At 34.3% G+C, this 12,389-nt stretch overlaps 1 protein-coding gene across 1 annotated transcript in view; it reads left to right on the top strand.

Annotated features, from left to right (window-relative positions):
• The window catches only part of CFTR (CF transmembrane conductance regulator), a 166,215-nt gene that overhangs the window by 23,381 nt on the left and 130,445 nt on the right, over positions 1-12,389 (top strand). Inside the window, exons 4-7 of the mRNA XM_058441560.1 lie at positions 5,960-6,175; positions 9,323-9,412; positions 10,297-10,460; positions 11,616-11,741. Of these exons, the coding sequence (XP_058297543.1) occupies positions 5,960-6,175; positions 9,323-9,412; positions 10,297-10,460; positions 11,616-11,741 (596 nt within the window). The remainder of the gene's footprint in view (positions 1-5,959; positions 6,176-9,322; positions 9,413-10,296; positions 10,461-11,615; positions 11,742-12,389) is intronic.

Below are 12,389 nucleotides of genomic sequence, written 5' to 3' on the forward strand. Positions count from 1 at the left end.
TATTCCTGGACTTTCAAGATATATCAGTCTGTTTCCTTGTCATGTCACATATTATTATGGCTTTTTGATTTAATATCCAGTAATGTAAACCCTCTGATACATTATTCTTATTCCTCAAATGTTTTTGATGAATTTTCTTCCAAATGAAATTTATAATCATTTTATTCATTGATTCAACAAATATTTGTTGAATGGATATTCTGTGCTTGGTATTGTGCATGGTATTAGGATTGTTGCAAAAATTGAGACTGACAGTCTCTACTCTTATGGTACTAAAAATTCACTTCCAAAAAATCTGTAAATGTTGAAGAAGATTGCACTAATCTTATAAAATAACTTGGAGGAGAATGTAATCTTTGCACCATTAAGTTCTTCATTTTAGAAAGTTTTAAGACTCTCCATTTATTTGAGACTTTTAAAATATGTCCCAATAATGTTTTGTGAAATGTATATTTTAAGATATATATCTTATTGCTATTACTGTGTATCTTTTGTTATATTGTTACTATGAATGGGATACTCATTTAATTAGATGTCATTTTTAGTATATAGAAATCTATTTTCTTAACATAGTTATTTTTTAAACCTCGATCTATTAAACTCTTGATTCATTTACATTTGTTACACAATCATATTCTATGCTGATAATGATACTTCTTGCTTCTTCTTTCCAATATTTGTACCTCAATCATTTTTCTTGTTGAGTTTTATTACCTAGAAGTTCTAGAAAAATGTTAAATGGTAGTAATAGCTAGTATTCTGTTTTTTTCCTGACTCTAAATGTAATGCATCTAGACTTTTATTAATTATGGCATTGATTGTTATTTTGAGGAGAAATCCTTTTTCAGGTTAATAATATATCTTTATATTCAAGTTTATTAAGAACATTTATTGGAAACATATTGAAATTTTATCAGATTCCTTTTCAGTTGTTACTGAGATAATCATAGGTTCTTCTGTATTCTGTTAATTAATTTCTCAAAATTAAACTGTCCTAGTATTCTTGGGATAACGACATGTAAAGTACTTATATTTAAAACAAGTTAAAATGATAATGGTGATTTTATTAAGTGACCTCACACAATAGAAAACAGTGTAGCCTTAGAAGTTTTCCAAGCCATCATTCTACTTAGAAACAGCTCTGCTTTGGGATCAGAACTGTAATTTTTAAAGTAAAGTTATCCGGGATTAATTCATTTAATGTAATTGCAAGCATGAATTCAGGTTTCTAATTTTTCACCTGAACTTTCCTTCATGGTTTGAATATCTAGAAAAAGAAGACTTTCCTATCTCTAGACTACACATTTGATCTCTAGGTATGCATTACAATTTTTTAGCCATACATGGTTAAAGAATTTAGACTCATCTACAATAACTTTGAAGCTCTGGTCTTGAAGATCCTGTGAGAAATGAGATATAACTCCTAGAAGATATAGGAGATATTTTTAGGCTTCCAAATTTTCCCTGGGAGGCTGATCTAAATTGAGTCACAAAATTATTCCCACCAGGAATGCAATCGCTCGAGCTGTTTTCTAATCTGAGCCTCTCTACCCAGATGATCTTCTGAACTCATACTGTTCAGACTTTCATCCTTCTGAGTAGAAAGCAGCCATAGTCATGGCAGGATGAGGACTAGGACAATTACCCAAGGAATTCTTGGCCTCTGCCATGGGATTCTGCAGACTCAGATCATATAATCAGAGATGTTAGCACTGGAGGGGACATTACAATTAGCTTTCTCCACCTCTTAGTTTATCAGTGAGGAAAACTGTCCAGAGCACAGAAGTGACTAAAGTAACACAGCCAATGTAGGTAATCTGCTGGATAAGAATTTGGAATTCACGATTTTGAATTCAGTATTTATTTCACCATCACGCTGGCTTACACATTGGTATCAGGCTTCTTCTATTATTGAAGTGAGACATTAAGTGAATTCCATCTTGATTTGTGTCTGATACAGAGTAATAAACTATTTTATTAAATATCCAAATAATTATACATTCCTCCTTCTTACATGCAAGCCTAAGTTTGCTTGTACTATTTCATGTGGTAGCAAATCAGGACATTTCTTGTGTCTCTGAAAATACTCTGAATAACGGAGTACAGTCAGCTTTCTTGTACCACGAATATAGGGACTACGTTTCTCCCAGTCATTCTAGGGATAATTTTTATGAAGGATTGCACTTCATAGATTAAGCTAGGTATCAGTTACCAGTGTTTTTTCCAAATAAAAAAAAAATCAGGTGATATCTGTAAATGGTTCCATTGTAAATATTAAAGAACATGATGCATAAAACAGATTAGGGAAAACTATAGAAGGGGTGGGGTTTCGGAGTGCTAATTTTGTCCTTGAATGGTAACAGCTCCATATGGTGGTGAGGTTTATGTTGGTTTGCTGTTTGCAGATGATCTTATTATTAGAATTTTTCATACCGAAAATAAACTGCATTTTAGTTTGTAAACATATACCCTTCCAGAGTAATGCTACCAGTTCTTTGTGAAATAGCTACTGTTGTTCAAAGGATGACTATGTCCTCTTTGGTTGAGGAAAGATGACAACAAACTCAGTAATGACATGTAAAATAGGTATTACAAACCAGATATGGTGGCATGAGCCTGTAATCCCAGCTACTTGAGAGGCTAAAGCAGGAGGATCTGTTGATCTATGGATTTGAGGCTGTAGTGTGTTGTGATGGCACCTATGAATAGCCCTTGCACTCCAGCCCGAGCAGAAAAGCAAGACTGTCTCTGAATTTTTTTTTTTTTTTTGACACGGAGTCTTGCTCTGTCGCCCAGGCTGAAGTGCAGTGGCGCGATATCTGCTCACTGCAAGCTCAGCCTCCTGGGTTCACGCCGTTCTCCTGCCTCAGCCTCCCCAGTAGCTAGGACTACAGGCGCCTGCCTCCACGCCTGGCTAATTTTTTTGTATTTTTAGTAGAGACGGGGTTTCACCATGTTAGCCAGGACGGTCTCGATCTCCTGACCTCGTGATCTGCCTGCCTCGGCCTCCCAAAGTGCTGGGATTATAGGTGTGAGCCACCACGCCTGGCCCCTGTCTCTGAATTTTTAAAAAAGGCATTCCACTCAGATTAATACACATTTTAATTGTGTTTTGTTGTAAATTACAACTGAATAAAAATTCAACAAATAAGTCTATTGTGGTAGGGAAAGGTCTATTGTGATCTGGAAAATATAATGGAGAAATCCAGTGGAAGAGATTTTAGTTCACATTACTCAAAAGAAAAAAATCTTATACAAGTCTTTACACTTCTAACTTGAAAAATTCTGTGCTAAAGTTTAGCTTGGTTGCTAAAATATTTCTCTTTTTTCTCAGAAGCTTCTTTTTAGCATCCTACAGACACAAGTTACCTTTAAAAATATTTACATACTTGCTTTGCAATGTGTTGTTTATCAGTAGTTCTATATTCTTTGAGATAGTCTATCCAGTGTCTCTGTATTTATCGTATGTCTGTATAGATATATATTAGCAGAGAAATGAGGTCTGAAAGGGGAGAAATGTGTTCATGCTAATCATGATATAAACAATTGACTTTATAAGCAGTGTTCACAGGTCATACCTTTCCCGTTATTGTCTTACAATGAACAAGAAATGATGCATTATCTGGTATGCATGGTAAATAATGCCCCTTGCCCTCTGCTTCATGACCACATGTGATACTTCTAACATAGATAGCACATGTAAATCCAGTGGCCTTGACTGCAACTTTAGAGAGCATTTTGGCCAAGTACAAACCCACTAGTCATGGAAAAAAAAAAAACTAAGTCAAAGTAAATTGATGGTATTGACACTTGTCTATGAAAAACAACATAATATAGAACAATTCTGGGATAAAATATTAATCTAAAATAATTTTAAGGATTAAATATTGCCACTGTAAGCATACTATGAGCAATTATGTTTGTAATGCAGATATATTTATAATTTTAAATCCAAGATTTACCTTAATTGTAGATTTTCCTAATTTAAGAAAGTTATTTTGAAAAAAAAATACTTGAATCTAGAGAAAGGTTGGCAAATACATATGGAACTTTGTAAAAAACATCCAGGGCAGCACTTTCACTGACTGCAGTAGCTTAGGAGTGAAAACAACACAACTGCTCCAATGTATGGCAATGGGCAAATATCCCGATTTATTCACAGAGTGGTATGTTAGGCAGTGCTTAGAATAAATGAGTTGGTTATACAAGTATCGATAAGGACAAATGTGAAAAACACAGTGTTAAGTTTTTAAAAAGTCGTAAAAAGCACAGTAGGATGTCATTTATATAAAATTTAAAAACCTCAAAAACCATTCTTCTTTGATATATATTCTAAAGATAAACATATATGTAATAGAAGTACAAAACATACATAAAATAATATAAAGTATGCAGTCATTTGTGTACTTACTTTCCAAAAATATTTCAGTAGATATAGCAAACAGTTAACATGTAATATTTGGGTAGGAGGTTGGCAATTTTCTTTTTAGCACCTGCCTGTCTGCTATCATTCAAACTCACATTTAAAATGTGGCTATGTGAGATGAGAGAACTATAATATTCCAGGTTTGTCATTAGTTTGGAAACTTTTTAAAAGTTTGAATGTTTTCTTGCATTCAGAGCCTTGGTTGACATAGTTAATTCAAAATAAAACATTGTATAAAGCACAGAATGAGCAGCTACACAAAGCTACTCAATCACAGACAGCTCTATATGGATTAGGGTTTCTTGTGGGGATGACATTGAGGTAGAAAGCATGGTCATCTATTGAGAATGACGGGGCTGGAGGTATTGGATACTTGAGGTTTAGAAAATACATTGTAGAAAATGGACAAAAACCCCTCAAATTAAGGGATGAGGCAGAATAATGCTTGGCAATACCAGGGGTAGGGGGCAGTCTTTCTTGGAAATATATATTTTAAATGGAACTAATTTTCATAACATCATTTCCTTTCAGGGTTACCCTCTGATCCCTATTTTACTAAGTCATTATAAAACAAAATGAGGAATTATGTGTCCTTCCCTTTTGAAGTCAATTTAACAAGATGGGTAAGAATTAGACCTCCTGAGTTCAAAATCCCTGGATTCAGATCTATTCCTGTATATTCAGGAGAAGTGGTAATAAATTCGATGGACAATTTGGTTTAGTAGTCGATTGAAGACCCTGATGAGGTATATTTGGGAAAACATAACTTCTGCTCTCTCTCATTGACTCACGGGCCTTTGAGGAGTCCAGGAATCATTGGAATCTGGCCTGAGGGTTTGGCTGCTGGCAAACTCCTTCACCAAAGTCCATTCCTATTGCTGACTGAGAAGTGACTAGCATTGGAAGTGGCTGATTTTAAATACCACTAATGCTGGTGTGCTCCTCCCTCCCGTTGCCAGCTCTGCTTTATGTGGTTGCCTTGAGAAGCTAAGTTCATTCTGAAAATAATGCCATTGCACAAAACACTTTTGAAAGTTCTAATTTAAAATTACATCAAGTCACTTGGTCTGTTTGGCCTCAGTTTCTTCATTTGCCATGTGAAAATAATAATGCCTACTCTGTAGCAAATAAAGTCTCTATAGTAAACAAAAAAAAAGCCCACTCTGATACTGAAAGTTGTTATGAAAAATAAAAAAGGGAAATGCTTTAGAAACTGTTAAGTGCTATTTAGATGTTACTAATTAAACCATTTCAGAAACTATACTTTTTATTTTATGGCCACTATTCACTGTTTAACTTAAAATACCTCATATGTAAACTCATCTCTCACTGACTTTTGCTATAACAAATCCCAAATCTTATTTCAAAGTACCAAGATATTGAAAATATTGCTAAGAGTTTCACATATGGTATGACCCTCTATATAAACTCATTTTAATTCTCCTCTAAAGATGAAAAGTCTTGTGTTGAAATTATCAGGGTATTTTATGAGAAAGAAATGAAATTTAATTTCTCTGTTTTTCCCTTTTGCAGGAAGTCACCAAAGCAGTACAGCCTCTCTTACTGGGAAGAATCATAGCTTCCTATGACCCAGATAACAAGGAGGAACGCTCTATCGCGATTTATCTAGGCATAGGCTTGTGCCTTCTCTTTATCGTGAGGACACTGCTCCTACACCCAGCCATTTTTGGCCTTCATCACATTGGAATGCAGATGAGAATAGCTATGTTTAGTTTGATTTATAAGAAGGTAATACTTCCTTGCACAGGCCCCATGGCACATATATTCTGTATCGTACATGTGTTAATGTCATAAATTAGGTAGTGAGCTGGTACAAGTAAGGGATAAATGCTGAAATTAATTTAATATGCCTATTAAATAAATGGCAGGAATAATTAATGCTCTTAATTATCCTTGATAATTTAATTAACCTCAACTGATAATTATTGAGTATCTTCTGTAAACTGCCTCTGTTGTAGTTTTTTTTTTCTCCTAATCGTTATCATTTTTTTGGAATCCATGGTTTCCTGTTAAGATGACTCACACAGCCTACATAAAAGTGACAAAATATCATCTTATAGTACAATGCCACATATCTTTACGTTCAGTAAGAAGAGTATAATATATGATTGTTAATGATAACCCAAACAATAAAAGTTTTCACCTTAACTGGTTGTCATAAGTAGTAGCATCCACTGCCTTATTTTGAGTTGGATTTTTATCATCCTATGAGCCCTACAAATTTAAAGTTTTTGGAACGGCACGTGCATTGAAACCATAAGAACCTAGTCTGCTTTTCTGCGTGTATTGTCCAGACGAGAGACCAAGTTGCCGAGGCATCATTTAGGTGAATTCTAATTAACATTTAGCTACCTTACAAACACAATTTAAGGTTGTTTCAAAGGCATGTGCTTGCGTCATCCTGATTCACTACCATGTGTGACTAACTTGGATCTGCAAAGTCATTATAAAAAGCTGTTTTTGATGGACTCATTTGGATATTGCTTTACCCTTCTTCTCTCTTTTCTTTTATCAATGTAAAAACGTTATATGTTGAATACTTGGCTTTTAAGGGCATAGATCTGAAATCTGCCTCTAGCAAATAACCCATAACACTTCTAAGATATACCTGCAAGGTCAATTAAAACCTTCATAACCATGCTCTATTGTTCAAAAAAGCCTTTTATGACGGCAGAAGTAAAAAAAAAAAAACAAAAAAAACAGAGTCCACAGTTATCACCTCAGCTGCAATCTCATCAGTTCACAAGTACCAGGAAAACATGTGATAAGTCAACAAATGTTTTATTTCAATCTGAACATTTTACATAAGTGAAGACATTGTTAGATATCATTCAGAATGTGGAATCTACACAGCTGGCATATGAGAGAAAGTTGAATTCAGTTTAATAAATGTTTATAGAAAGTGCTTGTTATCATAATGATAATAGCTCAGGATATGCATGACAAGCTTTTAAGCGATTGGGTACACTATCTCATTTGATCTTCCGCACAACTATTAATGGTAGGTACTATTATCCCTATCTTATGGATAAGGAAACTAAGATTTAAAAAGTACAGAACATGGTGTGAACACTGCTTCAACATTTCTAAAATAGGTAAATCACGATCTCTGAACTGGAGGGTTGTCCAACCACTAGGGACAATAGAGTACTGATATTTAGTGGGCAGACTGTAATGCAGAAAGAGACAGGCATGGGCTAAACAGGGGTAGAGATGAAATAAGGGGCAGGTTAGTTTGTAAACAAGTCCATATGTAACATTTAGCACAAATACAGGATATAGGTGCTTTCAGACCCAGATGCATTGATAAAAAGTTAGGTGGTATTGTATTTGTCTTCCTTTCTCAATGTTGCATATCTGTGTTCTTGCCCAGTTTGCTTTATCTCTCTAGCCACACTTATTGGCCTACAATGGCATCATCACCAAAGAAGGCAATCCTATCTCCATGTGGCTTTGGTTTGCTCCCTAATGTGAACCTTGTGTTTACTCTTCCCAGGTCTCATGCTTTCCCATATCTGACCTGTTTCATCCTCATGGCCAGGATATGTGGTACCTTTCCTACAATGTTCCAAAGTTTGTAATAGAGCTCTTCTCTGCTTTGTTCCAAATTCTGCAACATTTTACTTTAAATAATGAATTTAAATACAAACAAACTTGAGCTTTGCCTATACTTTTAAAGAATGCAGAGATAAATAAATTAATAAAAATATTCATTGAGCCCTTACTGTGCACACAGCTCCATGTTAAGCCTTGTGCAGAACCCAAAGTCACTCGAGACTAAGCCTGTTACTAAGTTATGTGCAATTTAGCTCAGTGGTTTTCCCCCACTTCATATTGCTCTGATAATGTTTTGGAATTCACTGCCTTGATTCCTTCTTTTCTATGCTTATCTATGCACTATTTATTATTCTACACCATCTCAAATTCTAACTCCTCAAGAAAATCCTTCCAGATTTTTCTAACTAGGAGTTTTAACTTTAACTACCCTATTACTTTCTACTTCCTTAACTCATCTATCATATTATATTTAGTTATTTATATACTAGGTCGCCTTGAAGAAGAGATTGTGTTTTAATAAATCTTAATAATCCCTGAGGCATCAAGTAGAGTGATTTGCATTTACTAAATGCTCAACGAATATGTGAGGGATTCACTTGAAACTAATATTAGATAATTCCCAGTCAAAGTGATCTAATAGCAAATCAATTCTTCAGTTTTATAGGCAAAGTATGACTCTGATCTAACATAATCATAATTAATTTGTCAACTTTATAATTTTAATTAAGTAAATTTAATTGGTAGATAAATAAGTAGATAAAAAATAATTTACCTGCTTAACTATGTTTCATATAGCATTGCATTTTTTCTTTGTAAAATTTAAGGATTTTGTATTAATAAACTTTTTCACAAAAGTATTAATTATTCAGTTATTCATCATATACTTTTATTGACTTTAAAAGTAATTTTATTCAAAAGAGTTAGTATAGGACTACATGAAAAATTCAAGACCAAGGCTTAATTTCGAATTTCACTGCCTTTGGCTCTATCTTTTAAAACAAAACGAAAAACTCCCACATGATATAAATGGGTATTTAAGTATAATATCATTCTCATTGTGAGGAGAAAAAATAATTATTTCTCTCTAGATGCTGGAAAATAAAACAACTAGAAGCATGCCAGTATAATATTGACTGTTGAAAGAAACATTTATGAATCTGAGAAGATAGTAAGCTAGATGAATAGAACATAATTTTCATTACCTTTACTTAATAATGAATGCGTAATAACTGAATTACTCAGTCATATTATAATGTTACTTATAATATATTTGTATTTTGTTTGTTGAAATTATCTAACTTCCCATTTTTCTTTTAGACTTTAAAGCTGTCAAGCCGTGTTCTAGATAAAATAAGTATTGGACAACTTGTTAGTCTCCTTTCCAACAACCTGAACAAATTTGATGAAGTATGTACCTATTGATTTAATCTTTTAGGCACTATTGTTATAAATTATACAACTGGAAAGGTGGAGTTTTCCTGGGTCAGATAATAGTAATTAGTGGTTAAATCTTGCTCAGCTCTAGCTTCCCTATTCTGGAAACTGAGAAAGGTCAATTGTATAGCAGAGCACCATTCTGGGGTCTGGTAGAACCACCCAACTCAAAGGCACCTTAGCCTGTTGTTAATAAGATTTTTCAAAACTTTATTCTTATCAGACCTTGCTTCTTTTTAAAACTTTAAATCTGTTATATACTTTGGCCAGATATGATACTCTGAGCAATTCTTGTTCTGTGTTGTCTTATGTGAAAAATAAATTCAAGGTCCTTGGGACAGATAATGTGTTTTATTTATCTTTGCATATCTAGTACTTAAAACAGCATTGGACCCACAGCTGGTACAAAATTAATTACTGTTGAATTGAGCAAATATTTATTCTAAGTGTCTCTGTCAAATGACAGAGTTGTGATTGTGTGGATTGAGTCTCTGGAGAGAGTTCTTTGTTCTCTCATGTTCTATGCTGTGGTTCTTGCTTTATGCAAAAAGAAGTAAGTTACTTAAAACCTGGACATGATACTTAAGATGTCCAATCTCAATTCCACTGAATAAAAATATGCTTAAAAATGCACTGACTTGAAATTTGTTCTTTGGGAAAAGCTATTCTATGTGTAGAATGTTTAAGCACATTGCTATGTGCTCCATGTAATGATTATCTAGATTTTAGTGTGCTCAGAACCACGAAGTGTTTGATCATATAAGCTCTTTTTACTCGCTTTCTTTCATATATGATTGTTAGTTTCTAGGGGTGGAAGATAAAATGACACCTGTTTTTGCTGTGCTTTTATTTTCCAGGGACTTGCATTGGCACATTTTGTGTGGATCGCTCCTTTGCAAGTGGCACTCCTCATGGGGCTAATCTGGGAGTTGTTACAGGCCTCTGCCTTCTGTGGACTTGGTTTCCTGATAGTCCTTGCCCTTTTTCAGGCTGGACTAGGGAGAATGATGATGAAGTACAGGTAGCAACCTATTTTCATAGCTTGAAAGTTTTAAAAATTATGTTTTCAAAAAGCCCACTTTAGTAAAACCAGGACTGCTCTATACATAGAACTGTGATCTTCAGTGTCATTAAAAATTTTTTTTGTTTGGTTTTTTTTTTTTTTTTTGGAGACAGAGTCTAGATCTGTCACCCAGGCTGGAGTGCAGTGGCATGATCTCAGCTCACTGCACTGCAACTTCTGCCTCCCAGGCTCAAGCAATTCTCCTGCCTCAGCCTCCGGAGTAGCTGGGATTAGAGGCACATGCCACCACACCCGGCTAATTTTTGTATTTTAGTAGAGACAGGGTTTCACCAGGTTGCCCAGGCTGGTCTCGAATGCCTGACCCCAGGTGATCCGCCCACCTCAGCCTCCCAAAGTACTGGGATTACAGGTGTGAGCTACCGCGCCCGGCCTAAAAAAGACTTTTTAAGATGGTGTAAATATTACTTCCTGTATCAATGGTACATTTTTTGCTTGTCAGTCTCTAGAATTTCTTTATAAATATGTTGATTCAGTTCATTTTTGTAGATTATAAAACAGGTAAAAAAGGAGAAAACATTTATGTGAATTAAAGGGAATACCTAATTTTTGTGTAGAGTTTATTAGCTTTTACTACTCTGGTTTATAGATCATCACACCAGAGCCTTAGTTACTTTGTGTTACAGAATAACTAATACGAGTGAATGAATGACTTACACAAGTCACTGCTTACGATAAAGGGCTTGAGTTTGTCAGCTAGAGTATGACAGAAAGTATCTAAGTTTTGGAGTCAAATAGCACTTTGTTTGAATCCCAGATTACATACTTACTAGTTATGTGACCTTAGTCAAGCCACTTCACCTCACTGAGTCTGCTTTTTTCATCTCTAAAATAGAGATACCCACCGCTCATAGGCTGTCATAAGGGATGGAGATAGCATATGGAATGAGTCTGTACAGCGTCTGGCACATAGGAGGCATTTACCAAACAGTGGTTATTATTTTTGTTACCATCTATTTGATAATAAAATAAATGCCCATCTGTTGAATAAGAGAAATATGACTTAAAACCTTGAGAAGTTCTTAATAGATAATTTGACTTGTTTTTACTATTAGATTGATTGATTGATTGATTGATTGATTGATTGATTTACAGAGATCAGAGAGCTGGGAAGATCAGTGAAAGACTTGTTATTACCTCAGAAATGATTGAAAATATCCAATCTGTTAAGGCATACTGCTGGGAAGAAGCAATGGAAAAAATGATTGAAAACCTAAGACAGTAAGTTGTTCCAATAATTTCAATATTGTTAGTAATTCTGTCCTTAATTTTTTAAAAATATGTTTATCATGGTAGACTTCCACCTCATATTTGATGTTTCTGACAGTCAAATGATTGCATTTAAGTTCTGTCAATATTCATGCATTAGTTGCATAAATTCACTTTCATGGGCTGTAATTTTATGTAGTTGGTCCAGGGTGTTATTTTGCGCTGCAAGTATATTATATTGATTCATTATTAAAGAATTTCCTACATATATTCACTGATGCTCAATACATTTATTTCATTAAAATAATTATCAAGATACTGAAGGCTGATTGGTAACTCAGATGGAACTGGTAGAGTATACAATTCTGAACCAAATAAATGATTCTCTATTATTATATCTTAATTTATGTGTTATGGTATATTAACCATGAAAAAAATTGTATTTGGTTAGAATATGTTTGCTCTTCCTTAACTTGGGAATGACATAGGGTAATATTCACAAATTGGGTTCCTATAAATCCTCCACTTGAAATGAAGTCAGTTCAAGTAATGAAAGCTACCTCCTGAGATAGAATCAGTACTTGGCACCTATCTCTAGTGTTCTTTCACCTCATATAACCTTCCACTGATTAGTAAAGATTATATCCAACAAAGAAAGTA

Source organism: Hylobates moloch, unplaced genomic scaffold, assembly GCF_009828535.3.
Source record: "Hylobates moloch isolate HMO894 unplaced genomic scaffold, HMol_V3 SCAFFOLD_1, whole genome shotgun sequence".
Taxonomy (NCBI): domain Eukaryota; kingdom Metazoa; phylum Chordata; class Mammalia; order Primates; family Hylobatidae; genus Hylobates; species Hylobates moloch.